We start from the raw sequence: 20,310 nt of genomic DNA, 5'->3' as shown, positions 1-20,310 counted from the left end.
TCTGAAGTCAGACATTGGATTGGGGAATGACAAGAAACCTAACCCAATCATAAAACAATGATTTAATGAAGATACAAATTGCAAAAAGTGCTAAGACTTGTTTATGGGAAAAATATCATTCATGGCAGCTGTATTGGACTTTGATGCCAATCAAGGTGAAACAAAAACAAGCCAAACAAAAAAAAAAGAAAGAAAAAAAAGCATTAACAAAATTAGAAGTCTCAATTCTGTTGCTTTTGCAGGTATTTAAAACACCAAATCGGCAAATGAAATTTTACACTTTCTAATTAAGAAGTAATGTACAGTAGATGCAACTACAAATACAAAGGTCAGTGTAAAGAAAACAATTCCTTGAATTGTATATTTTTAAATATGTAGTGCCTGAAAAAACAACATATATGTCTTTTCAAAGTGTCTGAGCTAACTATTATTGAGGGGGAAAAAACCCCAACTCTGTTTAAATTGATTATTAATTGTCAAAAATAGATTGATGCAGCCTTATGGAGTTTACCTGAACGTAGAGCAGGTTTAGCTGGACCGGGTCCCGAGAGTCCACGTTCTGGTCAGAATAGAAGAATTTGCGCCTGAGCAGCAAGGTTTCACTTTCTTCCACTCCCTGCTCTCTGAACGTCCTGCTGTGATCCAGCCAGTTCACTGTCCAATCAAAACATACAGTTTGTTACTAGATGCAAATACATGAAAGAAAAATAAGTTAAGTTTACAAATAAGTTCAATGCTGGATGATTTTAACTATTAAATTGACTCAAAAGTATAAAAATGAGAAATTGATATTAATACAAATGAAAAACTTCAAATTTAATCTAGAGAGGCTATTACTGCAAATACTGCAACTGGGTAATGTCTAGCAACGCTAAAGCAGGCATATATTTATGAGAGACTTATCAGTGCTAAATTAAAGGGCTATTTTACAGTTTGAGTTTTTACATGGCAAGGTTTGAATATTCAGGGGAGCACTTGTAAAATTGAAATAGTTAAACTAAACAAACATAAACTGCATAATTGTGCACTGAACATATTGTGAATTTAAGCACAGTTTGAGAGTTAGTAAATCTTTATTTTGATTGTGAAACTCAAAACAAAGAGGGCAGTCCTCGTTTGTTTAGAATAAAACAACCGAGCTTAGAATAATCCAAGCTCTCCATCATATACCAAAATATTTTGAAGATTCTTTGTGCACTACATAGTAATCCATTAGAAGCTACATTAGTCTTATAACCTTAGGTTTTGAACTGACTATATGAAACCCAGATTAAATTTATTTAAAGTGAAATAGAAAGGTGTGAATCAGAACTTCAACAGGCACAGGAATATTAAAACACCATTAGCCATCAGTGACAGTCATATTTGCCAACAGCATATAGGACAAAATGATGCCTACTCACAATCGACTAGATATGTAAATAAGCAACACAAAACTCAATTTCGGGAGCAAATAACAGATGACTTTTTCACTTCTTCAATTTGTGTGTCACCCCGAAATCCATGTCAACCTGGGCAGTGAGTCATATGGGCCATGTAAAATGCTACCGCTATCTGGAACATGAAACTTACAGTCATCATCCGTGTGGAGTTTGGCTTTTAGTTTCTCCATTTTTCTTTCATCTCGTAGTAGTAGGGTCCTGTCTTTCTTCAGCGTTCCTGTACTCTCTTCCTTCTTGTCTTCGGGAACTTCCTGTATCAGCGAATATTCCTCATAGTTGGTAATTCCTGTAAAATTAAGCAAACACTCTCAGACAACACTACGCTTAAAAAAACATTCTTCAAAAATTACTACACTGATAGAGAAACACCCTCATAGTTCAACTTCACTCTCTTATTATCTCGTCTTCATTTTGCTGCGGAAAGTGAAGGAAAGCTGGTACTAAGCCAGCAAAATAAAACACAATGAGAGGCAGAGAAGAAGCCAAGCAGAAAGCCCTCATCTAAACAAACATTTTCCAGTAAAGCTTTCTGCCAGATATACATCCTTCTCTTCTTCACCCAATTAGGCTCTGAAGTAGCTTATTAGACATGACGTATAGAGCTTAGGGGACAATCCTCTGTTATGGAACATAACAAAACATTCAGGGGAGCTCTTGAGTATTTGTTAAAGACAAGCTTGTTTGAGCTTGATAAGTCACATCTACTTTACTCTAAACAAAACCTAATTTGGATTTAACATACAAACAAAAATGCTTTATGTGATTAACAAATGCTGCTCCTCAAGAATAAGAGGCAAGATAAAATAAGGCACCAGTAAATATTAAATTTACAGAGCTCATAATAAATGCACTCACCTATTCTACTGCATATCGTGACAAGTAGCTCGCCGACTGTTTTTGAATCGTCAACCATGATGGTTTTAATGGCACCATCCAGCATTTTGATCTTTTGCGGCCTTTGTTTCTTCTTATACTCCAAGACATCCTGAGAAAAACAGGAGGGGAAGTGGGATGACATCTAGAGCTCTGTTAATCCCTCCCGACTGTAAAGTGCATTTGATTCTAGCAAGTGGAAAGGCATAAATATTTCAGCTCCCACTAGAAAAATACAAATCACTTCAAGAAATGTGAAGTGACACTGACAGATCTCCACCCTGGACTATATGATGTAATCTTACTCCGTTTCGCAGCATGTAGTAATCCAGGGTTCTCCCAGACTCGAGCCAGATTCCTTTCCTGGGATCATCGTCAGACAGGAAAAGGCCATAATCGGAGGCTGGGACACAGAGAGACAGAGAATATGCAAATGTTGGTGGCAATAGTTTTCCATCATGAAAATTAGATGCGCAGGGCATTGTCTAACCTTGTCCGGACTGGGCTTCTGGAACTCTTTCTCTGATTATCCTGCAGGCATCATACACAGGGGTGGAGGGTTCAAAGTGCATCGTTTTTACCACATTGCACTGCCGCACACAAATCTTTAATGACAAGGCCACCATCTTGGTGGGTTAGTGTAATGGCCGCACCAGCCTACACACCTGGAAAAGACAGAGGCAGAAAGCATGATGTGAGATTTAGTGTGTAAAGTCTTTTTCACTGGCTGATGTTCAAAATAACTGGTTTGTGTTTTGGTAGTTATTTCTTGGGGCATTATGAAAATGTTGACTGTTGAAGCAATCAGGCTTAAAAGTGTGAAAGAAAGGTCTCAGAGGCAAAATACACCACCACAAAGCACAGAGCAAATCATCACAATTATCTCCTTTGGGAGATTTTTACTTGTCAAACTGAACGTGTATCTGCAGTAAAGATGCAGCAGCAGATCATCATTCTTTTGATGTTTGAGGAGTATAGAGGATGAAGATTTTCTGCTTATATGTAGATTTAACAGCGTATCTAAAATTACCTGAACAAATTTTTAAAAAAAAAAATGCAGCTTGAGCAGAATAATGGATAAAACATGCAAATCTGCATAATCCGCCAGAAAAACAGGAGGTTTGAAATAAATTTAGCTGCTGCACTTTTAGCTGGTGTTTTCCTGGTTTGTGCAGGGCTCCAAAAGACTTCACAGTGACGCAAATCTGGTTGTGTTTTATCATGTGCAGCCATTAGGCTGAAATCAATCCAGGTATTCTGGGATCCTTGCTCAAAAAAAGGGAAAGAGACAGTTACAGTGAAGGCTTTTTTTTCTCGTTCACGTCCTTGACCTTGCCTTCCGCACAGAAATATAGATCACAGAGATATATGGACCACCTATAGACACTGTCTTATACAGTTTTAAATTGATCTCAAATCATATTCTCACAATTTTATGGACCATATAGGTGTAACTAAGATATTCAGGTACCAAAATCTCTCATCTTCATTATCATTTTGTCAGCTAAACTGATTAACATCAACTTTTCTCCTGCATGAGAGGTACATTTGTCTTAGACCCCTCATAAATTAGAAATTACAGCTCATAGCAGGAAGACTGTAACAACAACAGCACAAAAAAAAAACATACAAAGTACTGATTAATTAAGTTTGGAATCAGGATTGGTCAAATCTAATATTGAAAGGTTAGAGTTTTAAAAGGTGGATATGGAAACATTAACTAACCACATTGATTTCCTTGTGTTACTAAGAATTTTAAAAAATGTCCTTTGAGGACAAAAATGAATTCCTTTGTGAGTTGGATACAAGGGAAACAGTTCAAATCACACAAACACAGTTCAAAGCTTAACTACATTTTTTTCTTTTGCCAACAAGATTCTCCTCTCATCCACAGGCCCCCTTCCGGGTCACACCAGAGAAAGTCTGAAAAGTACATTTTCTTGTATTGATAGCGCTGTGAATGGGCCTCTGTCATAGCTGAGGGTTTCTCTCTTCCTCTGTTTCAGTGAGACAGACGGAAGCACACAAAGGAGAGGAGGTAATGGCGCTGCATGAACTCCCATCCAAACAAGCTGGCAGCAAACCCCCACAGTGTTTTCGTCATCCTGTCGTTTTACAGATGTCTCTTAATGATGAGGAGTTACTGGACCCAAAACTGACTAGGCCTTACAGACATACGCATAATGCCTGATAGCTACTCCATCCAACGCTAAATACACAAACTGCTATGAGGAGTTTCTGAAAAGTTCATCTCAATCAGAAAAGCAAACATCACTTTTGATGAGAGCCATTTAAAATTACTCTGGGTTTATACAAAAGTCACAGTACTTTTTCCAGTATAACTTGTTTCCCTCCATAAAGATTGTAGAAATCTCAAAAAAATCCCAGGGGGATAATGATAATCCCTGATCTTACATTAGTGTGAGAAGCTCCAGGATCCACATGCAAACACTCCATCGAGCAACTTCATTAGTTCTGCTCTCTTGCAAGAGACAGCTCTCTTGTGTTTCTCTGTGGAATTATATTATTATATCGTATTACACTTTTAACATCAAGATGCTGCTTTTAGAAAGTAATTTGATCATTTCTGACTTTTACTGATGCATAAGAAAAGAGTCATGAGTTAAATAATGTTTGTTTACTGCACCAGATATCGGGAGATGTAAACGGCCAAAGAATAGCAGGCTGAAGAGTCGAAACATGGACAACTCAATGAAGAACAGACAGGGAAGGAGCCATCTGGACAGGAAACAGCTCTAATGAGTGGCTGTGTAGAAAAGGCAGCAGAACAGATCCCATGATCACTAAGTGTGGTGTTTACTGCAGTGGTCTGTCACAGGATAACTGAAGTGGCTAGACGGTAACCTTTGGAAAAAAAAATATTCCAAGTTGGTCAGAACCCCTTCACACTGGAAGTAGACCACCATGTAGTCTCCAGAATCTTCAACACATTTAAACTTCAATTAAATTATGCAAATTTGGAAAAACCTAATCTTAGTGTGAAGGTAAACAATCTTTTTCAATCTTACAAATCGTCTCAAATTTTACCCCGCTGCTTTCTTGGTCATCCTACCACAATGCCTCTGCTCAAGGTGTCACATCTGCACTAGGATGCATCCTCCCAATTGGCAGAATTCCCCAGTATGATAATTTAAATAGGTTTCCTCTTCCCCTTACAGATTCCCACATGAATGTTATTTATTTTTTGTCAAACTTAAATGTTTGAGTTCAAATTATATCAAAGAAAAGGAGTTCTTAAATAATACAATATATAAAAGGAACCACACTATCCAAAGCAACTTGGTGTTGTCTAATGAGGTAATTACTCCTATACCGAACAAATGATTGTACCTTGCTGAGGCATCAAGTCTTTGCCATAACTGGATATAAGTCTATTATGGTTTTGTAGAGGACGATAGCCCACTCGTTTGCAAAATAACCCAGTTTAAAGGGTTTTCCAGCTCAAAGGGTTTCATAGCATCTCAACTACAGCATTGTACATAGATTAGGTTTCTGCACTTTTTTTGTCAATTTTGGCCTTGCTGTTAGGAAGAAAATACCATCAGCCTTTTCATCAAATCTAAACCCTGAAGGTGTTTTTCATGAGTATCACTGAAACTTTCTAAAATACAGTTCTAAACTCAAGAATTCCTGCTAGTGCTTTTTAATCCTCTTCCTCATTTTTATTCTTCTTTTACCTTAATAAAAGTGCAATGTCAAGGTGTCTCTTTGACAAACACATTCAGCATATGAACACCAGTCTGAAGAACATAATTCCCCTCAAACTCCTGCCAACCAGCGTATAGGTGCAATTTGGAGGTAGGAACACTTCTCTAGAGCTTATAGATCTACACATACCAATCTGTCTTTAACTGACCTGAGCATTGCAGCTTCATTTCAGATTCTTAGTAATATATTTTTGTTTCACCTTGAGCAGTGAAATAACCCTATGCACATAGCAGCAGTGGTGTCAAAAGTGTTTTAATAAGTTAAGCGACTTGGAGTACTAATATACTGGTGCAAGTGTTATTAGGACAGAGGCAGAATGCTCACATCTTTGCACATCACAGTCCAAAACAGACCAGGTTTCATAGGAGCCAGGACCAATATATGCTGATACTACCATTATAAACCATCATAAAAATGTTCTGAAGAGAGTTGGAAAACTCTCATGTGCCATCAAAAGAGAGTCCACTGTGTTTTTGACATGCACAAGAAGATATCCCCAGGACCCTGTTGATACCTTCCGGGATAGTACTTGAGAAGGGAACTGGACTTTTGTCGTTTCCTTAAGATGTTATAAATGACAGGCGAAACAGGAAAAAAACTCCAGTTGCCTTCTTTTAAAGCATTTCAGATTGTCATGATCTGGCAGACTGAGAACTTACATACATCAATGAAAAGCCAAGATCTGTTGTTTCATTAGCATTCTGAGGTCAGCTTGGGCAATTAGTTGCTAATTAGAGGACATAGCCTCCATGACCTACACTAGAGGACCACTAAGGTCAGCATATTAAACTCAGATAACCTGAAAACCAGCAAGGCTTTCCTCAATAACATATCAGTTTATACCGAGATGCTTTTCACACATTCCTGAAAATATAATATAGCAGTGAATGCAAGCAACTCTTATTTTATTTACAGGAGTTATGACTTTAAATATAAAAACAGCATATCTGGAATAATAGGTTGATATTATAGCAGTTCTACAGTGAGCAAAGCTACTGTACTGTAAAGGACAACTACTACATTTTAACAAGCTGTGATTAACCTGAAAATAACTCTGAAGCACGAATGTAATAGTCAGTAAAGCAGCAGGGAGCAGCTCTATATGATTACATTACAGAACAATATTTTCTTAGGCCTGGTGGTCTCTTTTTATTGTGTAATTTACAGCATGTACTGTAGTATGAGTAGAGGGCCAATATGAAATCTGACATCAGCAGTTTCCAAGACTGATGAGAGCAGCATCACTAGAGAAAGCTTTCTAGGAGAAAATATAAAAAATATTCTACCACACACAGCCTGTGCGTCTTATTTCTTCATCCTGGTTTTACACTCCAGCAAAATACCAGCCCATTCATACAGCGAGAACTGTATGATCCAAATTTACGTCTGTTTTCTGCAGATCCACTTGATTTGTGCTAAATTTAGATAGAAAGAAGACTTCGATTGGTCTCTATAAATACATCTGAGGAAGAGGTATAATTAATTTACCACATGGCAAGCACATGGCATAGTATTTAATAGGTCATACTTGTAATCATCATACCACAAGGGAACAGCAAGATGTCCTTTGGTCAGCTTGGATTCATTAAATGTGGACAATAAAATTAGGACACAACATCACGAAAACTCTTATTACACTTATTTAATGATAGATTTAGTATGTTTATTATGAAAACATTGTAGATATTACTGTGACAGATTTATTAGAGTTCTTAATGTACTTTCAAATTTCAGGAAACAGAGACACACAAGACAAACATCCATGGAAGCACACACAAACTCTTAAGTTTAACAGTCATGTCAAGAGAAAATCCATGTATGTATATAGGAAACATGCATGCTCCATGCAAGAGATGAACCCAGGACCTTCTTCCTGAAAGGTAACAATGCTGTCAACTGTTCTACAGTGAAGTCCTTTAGTTCTTAAGTTTCGTAATTATAGTTCCAGTAATAGTTAGAAGCAAAAAACATTATGATGACGTAGTGCTATGAGGTAGTTACAGACCCACATCAGCGGACTTTTAAAGGCAAGCTGACTTTACGAGGTAAGGGAATGATGTAGTGATGGCATAACCAGGAAGCCGCAGGGTTTAAATGTAAATGACTCCAAAAATTTACAATGAGATATTTAGCATTTGCTCCAAATAATTTACAATGAGATATGTAGCATTTGCTTGGCCAACAAAAAGAATCCCTACACTGAGCTCATCTGCCATTATTCTTAAAATGACAATTTCAGAGACAGACTATCATCAGACACTTTATGTGTAGTGCCGATGTCATTGTGTCAGACCACTGTTCTTGTCCCGCACTGCTAGCATAATTTTTAAAATCTTGCATTATGGTCCACATGGACCAGATGGAGCTCAAAGCCAGCCCTTCTTTGCAGGTTTATGTATAAGATTCTTTAAGGAGTATTATTTTAGCTATGACTTTTGTTATTGTTAATGTTTGTTTCTACCAGATAAGTTTAATTGGCTTTATTAATTTTAATATGATTTGCTTAGTAAGCCAGGTTATGAGTATTTTTTAAAAGCCACATAAATTTTAATTTGGTGAAAAAAATCTATGTTGTGTCAAACCCACAACCCACTGCAGTTGTGTTAAATCAATCCGTTTTATCCTGTCTGTCACAAAATCATTCTAATTGGGTTGTTTTTAATCCAGCAGCTTTTGGGTGTGTATTTTCAAAACATGTCATGGTTTCTTAGAATCAAGACGGAAAATGTCTCTGCACATATTTTTTAAATTAAAATGTAGAAATTTCCCTGTTATGACCCACTATGAGGATGACATGGTGTCCTCCTGGGTGACACACACCGTTGTAATGTAATTCCCAGGTAGAGAAACTGACAGAATCTATCAATCTTGCCCTTGTTGCAAGGAGGAAGAGAACATCTCCTCTTACACTAAAAATATCCACTGATGTAGAGCTTCCTGCAGCACTGCTTCAAAGGAGCCACAGGAGAAGCAGAGCAAAAACAAATAAAAAAACCCCAGTTGTTCTCTATTCTTGAATGCCAATTGCTTTCACTATTACTTGGCAAGGGTAGGAAGTTAAGATTTTATCAGATATAAATGATTTATTACAGAGTACTCAGTGAATTAGTTAATAAGGTGTTTCAGCGACATATATTTCAAGACAAATGCATTCATCATTACTGTTCAAGCACTGAAAAAAGTTCTCAAATACAAAATGTTTCATTGAGATCCAAGAAATTGACTTTCTGATAAATGAAGACAGAAACTGCCAACAGAGGAGGAGCACTCCACCCAGCAGCTGCAGTTAGTCAAGCAGTCAATGACTTACTCAGTCTGCAAACTGACTGGGATGATCATGATCCTGGATCATTCCTGAGGGAGTGGCTAGTTGTGCCTTCTGCATATGTTTCTCAAGCATCACGTTGACATTTTATTGCATGCACTAGTGCATGCAGAACCATCTAGAATGAGTCTTAAAATGACTCAACCCATGACAGTTGCATTATCCTGATAAGCCACACTTGTAGTTATAAATCCCTTGTCAATTTGAATGAATCTGGTTTTCAGCATATGGCAAAAGAAGTATGATATGAAACAAAGGACATGAGGGTCTGTTACAACAGAGCTAAAATCTCAACAGCTTCTCTATTTTTTGAGTAATATTACTGTCACGAATCGAGCAGGTGTTAGTCATACGGCTTTAACCACCAAGTCCACATATGTTTGCCTCTTTACTACTGCTAACTGTATGCCATATGGAAGGTTGAGTGTTTCCAGATTGAACATACTTCAGTGTTCAGATTGGAAGGCAATAAATCTCCACAGTTACATCCAAATTATAACGCGATTGCAATAACAGTCACAACAGACTTCTGCTACTAGTTGCATTTTATGTAGCAAAGAAATTTTGAAAAGCAAAACACCCAGTCAGTATTAATTAAAGCAGAAATGTCAAAACAAATTAAAAACAGAAAACAATTTGCATTGACTATAACTGATGCCTTTGCACAATCGCAAAATTGACGAGCAAACAATGTTTAAACTAGAGGTGGATCAAGAGGTAGGCTGGTAACTGCAATCAGACATTTTCTTCCTGAACTGCCATCACCAGTTATTGTTTAAAAGACATCTCTTAAAAAGAACTCCTTAAAGATAAGAAAGTCTTAAAAGGAAGTCATTGATTGCGCAAAACTCAGGTGGTGTGAAAAGCAGGTTTTTTAAATAGTGAGTGAGAGTTTAGGCAGTTTTTGCATTACAAACCTATAATTTTGCTGTGTTTTATTTTATTTTTGTGCTGTCAGACTATCCGGAAGGATCAATGTTGGATGTCAGAATGTTGAGAGCACTGAAGTCCTTACTTTGTCCATTTTCTAGGGAGTGTACACAAAAATTGATGTACCCAGTTACCAATGCTAACTGTGCTAGTCATGCTAAAGTTTGATGCTAAAGTCAGCTCAGACAGACAACTTAGGGATTTTTTTAAGATAATAGTAAAATATTAAATCTTCCTAAAGCATTTCTTCTCTCTCACATGACAGCACATTGCCAGTGAACTTAATAGAAATAAATAACAACTCTTGGCAGAAAGGATAGAAAAAGATATTTGAATTCTGTTTAAAGAAAAAAATTCGTAGAGAAAATGGGAATAGGCTAAAACTGATATCTGAAGATCATCAACAAAACCTATGAGTGCATCAGTAATCTTTTCATCTTTGTGACTCAATGCCTTTATATTGGAAAAAATTCCTGATGTTTATGGGATGACTTGACTTTCTCTAAAACAGAGAAACATATTGTGTAGTTTCATCTGTATTATCTAACAATAAAGCATTTATAGAATATCACATAAATAATCCATCTGGTGAATCACTGACAATTGCACCACATATTTAATTTAAATAATTAGCAAAGTCCTCTAAGTCATAGTTGTTGAATTTGCTTGCGAGTTGATAAATGACAATGTGGTGTGTATTCAGTTTGACAAATTCAACACTTGACATCAGTGCATCTTTTTTACACTTGATCGAAAAGGGAGCTGGTGAATACAAAACTGTGTTAGTCAATGTTATCATAGTATGTGAAATGGCACGTCACTGGGACTAATGCAAATTTAATGCAAATTTGTAATATCAGAAAAAACAATTTGTTGATTTACATTGGTAGTTCATGTAGCTTTGTTCTCCACAGGAAAAGCCAGAAATATGTCACAAAACTAATATTTCAAAAAGCAACAAAGTCAAACCAGATGAAACCTGTCAGTTGAAGTACATCACAGTAATTAAAGTGTAGCAGGAAGATACTTCCCAGGTTTGACAGCAATCAGTGGAAAATGTTTAAGTATAAGGCAGAGCAAGCTCTTGAAATTATTGCATCACACTTACAAAGGTCGTAAATAGGATGCCACGCCCTGATCTCCATGACCAGGATTTGCACTCATTAGCATTCCCTGTTTCTGTCTGTAACTCTGATTAAATGCACCATTTTCTCAAAGAGACAGAATGCTTACTTAATCATCCTATTAAAAAGAAATTTATAAAATTAACAAAATGGGTTCCATACAATATATCACATTGCAGTTGATGTTGGAGGTTATAGCACAGAAAAGGCAGGGTAATATGGACGGGGGCATGTGAAGGTGGAAGTTTAAAAAAGAAAAAGCAAAATCACATGGGATGATAAACTTTTAACTCTGAATGCAAACTTTTCAGACATTACTAATTAAACATTCCCATTGAATCATGCCGCAGTGAAAATGAGAAAAGGATGACTCTCTCACACCTCTGGCTCAGTATGCTGCCTGGAATGTCATTTCTTCCAAATCAGGTGACTCTGATCTCTCGCTGAGCCTCGTTCTCACACTCCAGTGGCTGGCTGACCCTCAGTACTCGCATGCTGATTACAGTATCGAAAGCAGTGGAACGGAACATATGCCGGCTCTGCTCCAAAGTATGATACACCAAGGGACTCTATCAACATTCAACATCCTGTGGCATGCTGTACGGGAAGAATAAAGACAAAATGTTGTAAAGTCACTCTTCCAGCTCTTTAAGCGAGGTTTGTATCGGATTCTCAACCACAACTTAGCAGAACATCTTAAAAGTCAATCCTCACCAACATTTTGGAATATGAGTATCAAAGAGGCTTTTATAACAATAAAACCCCTGTGTTGATGGTGGGAAAAACTATGTTGTTAAATGGTTCAGGGAGAGGCCATGTTGTCAGCCCATTGTTTCCAGCTCAGCAATTCTGCCCACCGTTGCCATGACTGCTGCTGTGCCCACCTTTTCCTGGACATATAAGTCTGGACAGCAGCAGCAACCTCCACTCTACCCTCAGGTCAAAGCTGACAATTCCTCATAATCTGGGTCTAGCATACACTTGGTAAAAGTATTAGGATATCAGCTAAGTCTGCTTTCAAACGTCAAACAGACAGGGAATAAGAGAGAAGTTTGACAATATAAAGGGCTGTCTCGTCTGTGTACATGACTATTCAATCCTGGTTTTATCCGTAAGGCTTCATAGCTGTTCTGTCACAAGAACATGGAAATATTCAGCAGATTGATAGGGCTGACTTTGATTCACTTTGACAGTTTGACTGAAAAATGAGAATACCTCTCTGTGAAAGCATCACCTTTACCACTTTAGTGGAATTTTGGTAAAGAAACTTCATTCATATGTGGAGTGATTCCCAGCGAGAACATACTTGCTTGAAATATAGCAGCTGATCCACCGATTCATATATCAGAGAGAGGATTTACCCCTGAAAGTAGAAACAAACACAAAAATTCCTTAAAGTGATAGTCCAGTTGCTTGGAGAAAGGTCCTTTTAAAAGACATCTTTATTATAAATCCAAATTAGTTGGTACCACAGGATGCAGCCAGCGGCCAACCCAAGAGGGACCAAAGCAAGCAACTACTATTTTGTAACAACTCCAATCACAAAAATATCACAGAGGTTTATGAAATGGCTATATAATGATCTATAAATATCTTAACTGTTGCTATGTTTGCAAGTAGCAGTGAACCTGCTATAATTACATCGAAAATAGCGTAGGATTTAGTTAATTAGTTGTGGTGTAACAATATCTAAAGCTCAAGAGATAAGATATGATATTGAGTCCATAAAAAATAGATGGGGTAAGATATTGCTTAAGAATGCTCCAAACATCAAAATTATGCTGCAAAAATGCCTTCAATTAGCGTTTTTAATTATTTTCCCAAAAACTCAATAAACTAGTGTCATTCCTTTCCTAACAGGATGCAATATGATTGTCATGTAGCCCAACGTTCCACTATATGTTGAGCCATCAGTTTTTATAGCGATGCTTTTTGCTTCTTTCAATGCCTGAACAACTTGCCGTGCTTAGATATAAATGTTAATTAAATAATTTACATTTGTGCGTGCCGTGGTGGCGGAGGGGTTAGCGTGACCCACATTCAGAGGCAACGTGGCCTCGACGCGGCTGTCACGGGTTCGACTCCCGGACCCGACAACGTTTACCGCATGTCTTCCCCCCTTTCCTGTCGGCCTACTTTGAAAAAGGGACACTAGAGCCCACAAGAAAAAAAAAATCACATTTTACAAGCATATTACACACACTTATGGTTTCAAGCCTTTATTTCTGTTCATAATGATGATTTTTCATTTAGTTAAAAAATATTTTTAACACAAATGTAGGCTTCATGAAAAGCATATCAGCTGCTTAAAGGTTGTTATTCTCAAAGCATACTTTTAATCAAATAAGTATAGTCAAAATGAACATTGTAATTTATTGAATATTACTGTAAATCTGTATTTTTCTTTAATCAAAGCTGAAAAGATAATCAGTTACTGTTGAATTTCTAAGTGAACAAGAGAGCTTTTTTTATTATTTTGTCATTATGTAGTTTACATCTTTTAATTTCTTTTCATATTCTGCACTCTTATGTCTCACTATACGGGGTTTAATGACTGTTCTTTTTCTTTCTCTGAATTGGAAGGCTTGGTGGATAATCATAAATAAGCATTTAAAAACCTTTTATGCCAATCCTAGACAGTAAGCATTCTCCAAGGTACACTATAAATTATAACATGATGAACGAGTTTCAGTGTAGTAAATGACTTACCAGAAAGTATTTTGTTTAAACAAGAAACTTCACAGTGTGAGAATGTTAGTTAGAAAAAACCCCTGAAAAGTTAAGTTGCAGAAACATCTAGGTTCTCATATTCAGAAACTCTAGCCAATATGAACAGATTATTATGAAACACTAACACTCCATGGGACATCACTGGCATTCTTTTAGAAAAAATATTTTCAGTCCATCACCTGTCAGAGCTGCAGTTTGTAGCTTTTCATTCAGACAGTTAGTTTCAAACCACTAGTCCATGTAAAGTCTGACATCTTAGAAACTAAGACTTGAAAATGAGTCTGACATTTGATTCGCTATCTCTGCCAAATATATTTATTGTCATTTGCGTAATGTGCAATGAAACATGATAGCAATTAAATAGCATCTGAAAAAACCTCTGTGACTTTTGTGAGACTGAAATTGTTTTAAGATGGTAGAAGTCCACTTTGGTCTTGCTTCCAATTCATTAGCTCAGCCTCTGGGCCCAAGTAATGTGGATTTATACCAAATTAAACTGCCAAGAGTCATCTATTGCAGTTAAGACATTAACTGCTCAAAAACCAACAGAAATTTCCCTTCACAAATTGTGAACACAAATTATGAAATAACTCTTTTAATGAGGGAGCATTTTTATGTAGCAAATTAATGAACTGTTTTTCTGCAAAATATCCTCCAAAAAAATTAAGAATATGTAATTCAAAAAGACAACTCCAAAAACAAGAGCAGACTCTGGAAATACCACAAAGTTTAAAAAAAGAAAGAAAAAAAACATTAGAATTTGAGAGTTGATTCCAAGTGTGGTATTATTGTATGATTCTTTGCAGCTTTGCTTTTCTCTCAGCAAGCACTGGCGGATCAAATGTTTAAGTTGGCTGGAAGAGAAGTATACAACAACTTGTCTTCACACACTTCAGAAGGTTTTTCATGCAGAGGTTGCCTGCAGGAGTCCTGCCGAAAATGTGGGTGTCTTAACTCAAAATTTTCAAAAGAACTTTGAAAGCTTTGAACACCGTTTTTTCTGTCTTCATCCTCTTAAAAAGAGTTGAAAATCCTTTAAATATCTGAATATATTCCCAATGATTGAAAAATAGTTTGATATAATCTATCACACTGATGTTGTAACATAAGCACAAGTGTAGAGATCTTTTTTCCCACCCTTCTCAGTTTTTTTCCTACTCATAAACCAAAAGTGTTCTCAGTTACAAGAAACAAACAATTCTGGCTTAAATCAGCCTCGTAAACATCTGGCCAATGAACCACAGACACAAACACAATGTGGAAATTCTTACTATATTGTCCACCATGGACAAGTAAAGAGAACCACACAAGTTGTCTGAAAGTGCAAATGCTTCAGAGCCAATACCAAGAAAAATTAAGGAAATTACAGCTATCTAAGACTCCTGGCTTATGCTTCAAGCTCAATCAGCTCTAGTGAAGTGGAGGCACATCTAACAGCAGATGTCGTTCCCGGTTGCACCATTTTTTTCCAGATCTATTGTAGATCCGGAAAACCTAAAACAATGATAATTTGAAAGACAACTGGCCACAAAGCTTTTAAATAATACAAAATTCTCAAGAAATATGCTCTATTGAGTGGAACCAGAAAGGTTTTATAATGTTTCAGAAAAGTCCACATTGTCCTCCTGGTATTGTTGTGTAAACACACCAATTAGCTGTGGACCCTAGCATCAGCTGATCAGAACAGAAGCAGAAACTGCAACAGATGTCCACATACCTGAATTTTAGTGTTTAGAATTACAACACTTGTCATAAACAAATTTTCTGATAAAATAACAGAAAAACTGGAGTCACTACAGAATTTTTTTATATCCCTCATTAGGGGGCTGATTTGCCAAGTCTCTAAGTAATACATTTCTCTCTGATGCATTTTCTCAATAAATAGATCATAATATAACATTTTACTTCAGAAATCCAGATTTGATCTACAGATCTTATATATCCATTGTGTTCTGCAGAGATGTTCAAGTTTGCAACTAAGACATTGTCACATTTCTAGCGACTTTCTCAGTTTCAAAGTATGTATTTATTTATGTAAAATAAATATGACTATCCTGAGCATTAAGCCTACACACATTTTTAAAATAAGTTGTACAAATAATATATAAGCTTTAAGGACTTACTGGTTTGTATGTTCTTCATCTGCTAGTTTCAACTGCAGTTTAGGAAATTTGCAAGACAGGTTGCTTATGCCATCCATAAGCATCCATAAGAAAGAAAATAGTTTGTTTCTTTCTTTAAGGAATGTAAACGCAAAAAATTCTGGAGGATATAACCGTCTCTGCCTTTCATGTGCAGCATTTAAGATGGAAAGTGAGCCTTCCTAAATGTCTAGGTGCTCATTCTATGTTTAAATATACCAGCTGTAACTACTACAGATCAGCTAAACAGTGCCTGAAAAATTTCTACTGAACTGTTCTGTAGTTTCTCACAAGGACAGATAGAAAGTAGAAGCAGTGGAATTAAGTCAAGAGACTTAAAGTTGAAATGTAGGATAAAACCAATGAATAAGCATTAGAGACAAAATGCAGGACAGTTACTATTATTAGTGCTTAATCACAGCTTTTGTGACTCAGCAAAATATGTTAGGCAGAATTACAAGCAATGACACCGAACAGAGCATAGTTCTCCAAGCAGTAATACTGGCACCAGGTAATTTCTGTAATGCATTTCTATTTATATATATATATATATATATATATATATATATATATATATATATATATATATATATATATATATATATATATATATATATATAATCCAGGTTGATTAGCTTAATTCATGCACAAACATAGTAAACCACCAAAAGGATGATTTGTTGTATACAATTAGTGTGAGCCAGATTAAATTGTTCAGTAACTCAGAAAAGAATAGGTGTGTCTCAGAAGGGATTTACAATTACAAGCTGGTCATTATGACTGTATGGTTGCAGTTGAATACAGCAGTGTGGGTTTCACACAAACAGGTTCAGCGGGAGTTGATCATTAGGAACAGGCATCTGCAGAGATGGATCCCATCAGCTCTGCCGGAGCTTGGGGTGAGAGGTTCTCACTGGGGAAGTCCAGTAGAAACGAGGTGTAGGCCAAGCACTCCCCAGTTCCTCTCTTTTTAACCTGATTACTGTAATGAGCTTAGAGACTGTTGGATGCACAACTAGTGTGGATGCAGACAAACATGCTGCACTCACCCAATCATTGGTTTTCAGTGGTATCAAAATCCAAAGTGAATCATCAGGGTCAAACAGCTAGATGGCTCATTAAGCCCAAAGGTTTTAGGGAGACGGAAGAGAGAAGGAAATGTCAGCTTGCAGCAAGGTGAAATTGGCTTAAGAAGCTGTATGGGAATGTTTTCAAGTGCCTAAAAAGAAATGCCAACCTAATTGGTAACATTTCTGCTTATAATTACCAGCAGCATATTGCTTCTATGGAGGAATCTATCATTGACTTTAATATCTTGCAGTGAGAGACGAATCATAGAAATGTCATATAAACGGTTATAACACATGGAGTCCTGATCTAATTCGAAATATTTTTTAAATTGACCGGCTTCAGAAACCAGTAATGAAGCTAGTGTACATGCACACTTTAAACAATGCATGTTTTTTTTTTTAGAACATTACAGATGTTGTCTGAACCTAGTTCTACTGTGCTTAAATAGCACAAGACTGTTAGGGAGAAACTCCGGTCGGCATGAAATATGTTTTGCTGTGAAGAAAAATAGATACTGCAGAGCCTGGGAAGTGACTGGTGAGTGTATACAGTTGGAAACAATAACAATACACATGCAAAATATGCAATAATGATGAAAGGTAGCGTAGGTAGTATAGGTGAGTGGGTGGGTAGTTGAAGGTTTGCTCAAAGTTGGTTAACAACTTGCTCTGGCGAAACATAGCCAACAGTCCAGCTCCAACATGTGACTGGCATTATTTTATTGCTTGACAACAGCAGGAAATTAAATTTGAATGGAAATTGCTGGAGCAAAGTTGGAAAAATACATAACTCGATTATAAGACAAACTGTACTGCTGATTTAACTTATATTTAAGGCTAATATGCCTTCTAAACACTGCCAAGGGTATAAACAAATAGCGAACCTGATAAATTATTGACAAGTAATACAAGACAGACTTTGATTGTAGACCTATAAAAGTTGAACAAAACTGGAATTGTACTCTTGAGAAGAGTGTCTGGGTGTATTACTATGTTACTCTACCCAAGACGCAGCATTCAATCATCTGATCTGGTTGATTAAAAGACTTTTTGAAAGTGCCATATGCATAAAAACAAACAAACATCCAGACACTTGTATCCAGATGCTTGTAGTGCATCACAAAATCTACAGAGTCATACCATGGCTGGTTTTCTTTCAGGTTCTTAGTAAACCTGAAATTTGAGGACTATGTGATAGTCCTCAAATTTAACAATTAGTGGTTGTTAAATGACTCCAACCAAAACAACAAGGCTCACTAACTGCATGGTACATGCATGTAGTTTTATGGCGTATGCATGTAGCCTAAAAGCTTGGAGTACAGGTTTGGAATTACAGTTTACTTATTACAGTTATTTGGAACTAAAACAGACTTGATAATAAGAATCAAATGTACCTTTGAAATTATTTCAGTACACTGAAATAATTTGCTTTTGATTTCTGCTGGTACTCCATTGTGCAACTCAAACATCTATTGCAAGCTTAATCTTTCCCAACCCAGACTGCACACCACAGGTCATCCTCAGGGTTGCATATTTCTTACTGTTGAAAGTTAAGACGCAACAGATATTCTGCAGCTCAGCAATTTGCTCACTTCCTGAGATTCATTAATTGGCTTCTTGAATTCTACCATAATAGATTTCAACTCATTAATTCTGACACACTCTTGTAATTAGTAAAGTGGGGGCACTGAGCAAGCTGATAACCTGAATACTGATTATTTCTGCCTTTTCAGGGGTAATAACACTTATTTTCAACACTTAACAGCTGAGCTAACACCAGTGTTATCTGCACCTTTTTCAGAGAAGATATTCTTAATGAAACCATTTGAAAATTCAACAAAGAAACATATGAATATCAAAGAGAGTGTGTTTGATCAACACCTGCTTTCATCCTACAGATATCAGGTCATTAGTCTTGAAACCATTCAAATGAACATCTAGGAGTCATACTCTAATTTTGTGCATCTATGGTGTTCCCAGTCTACCTAAAATGTCAACTACAGTACAAACTTTTATTTATTTTCTTGTCCACAGTTACAACATAGAATTCATTACAATTTAACCACAACTCAAAGGATGACCAACAGCCTCAAGGTGATAGTGACTTATTTATTGTCCCTATTGCATATAGCACATGTGGCCGCCTACAAAGAAGAGCTCTATGCTGTATTTTTTAGAGTGGCTCATCTTCACAATATCTCAACTTTTCTGAAAATGCTTGTGTTGCTTCTGAAGGCAAGTTGTCACATGGGCTGATTTTAGTGTTGCTAATGATGCCAAGTTTACACAATAATACATCAGACAGAAATTATCTCAGTGAAGGCAGAGAAGCATGTTTGTCTGAGAAAATCATCCAAATACTGTTTATTGAAAAAAGTGTATCCCTCTTACAGAAACAAGTGATAGAATTTTTTTTTTCTAAAGAGCCAGAATAATCACCTCTACAGAGCTCATCTGCAAAGGGACAAATTGCACCAAATCATTATTTTTAACCAAACAAAGTATAGGATCAAAACAAGAGGCGCTACATCTCAGACAGCAGGTTGAATGTTCTCCATATTTTTAATCAATAAATTCAAAATCAGTCTAGTGCAGAGGTTTCAAAATGTTCAACTTTCCTGCATGCAATGACTTTGACATTGTTACCTTAACTATTTCTGATAGAATTATCCAAGCACGGCAACATAAGATAGGAGAACTGAACATGGGCAACCCTGGATTAGGATAATGGCAAGAAGGCCTTCCAACCTCAAAGACTTGAGGATCATTACTGAAGATATTGTGAAAATACAATTGAAAATAATAATAATTTTTAAAAAAGCTGGGCAGCAATTACAAGAAAAAATTATTTTTTCACTGTTGGGAGGTGTATAAACAATTTTGACATACCAATGCTTAATAAAACACAAAAAGAAATATATATATTTTTCCCCCACACCTGTATGG

The 20,310-nt window shown here is 36.5% G+C and overlaps 1 protein-coding gene across 5 annotated transcripts in view; it reads right to left on the bottom strand.

Annotated features, from left to right (window-relative positions):
• tln2 (talin 2) overlaps positions 1–20,310 on the bottom strand; it is a 108,776-nt gene that overhangs the window by 61,284 nt on the left and 27,182 nt on the right. For all 5 annotated transcript variants that reach the window (XM_005798236.2, XM_023346480.1, XM_023346490.1 and 2 more), the window contains exons 2-6: positions 2,806–2,980; positions 2,621–2,718; positions 2,298–2,427; positions 1,573–1,728; positions 512–654 (exon numbers count right to left, since the gene is read on the bottom strand). In XM_005798236.2, coding sequence (XP_005798293.1) covers positions 512–654; positions 1,573–1,728; positions 2,298–2,427; positions 2,621–2,718; positions 2,806–2,941 — 663 coding nt within the window. In that variant the 5' untranslated portion in view covers positions 2,942–2,980. The remainder of the gene's footprint in view (positions 1–511; positions 655–1,572; positions 1,729–2,297; positions 2,428–2,620; positions 2,719–2,805; positions 2,981–20,310) is intronic.

The sequence above is a fragment of the Xiphophorus maculatus genome, chromosome 2 (genome assembly GCF_002775205.1).
Source record: "Xiphophorus maculatus strain JP 163 A chromosome 2, X_maculatus-5.0-male, whole genome shotgun sequence".
Lineage (NCBI taxonomy): Eukaryota > Metazoa > Chordata > Actinopteri > Cyprinodontiformes > Poeciliidae > Xiphophorus > Xiphophorus maculatus.
The sequence above is the reverse complement of the archived record's forward strand: the minus strand, read 5'-3'. Positions and strand labels throughout refer to the sequence as shown.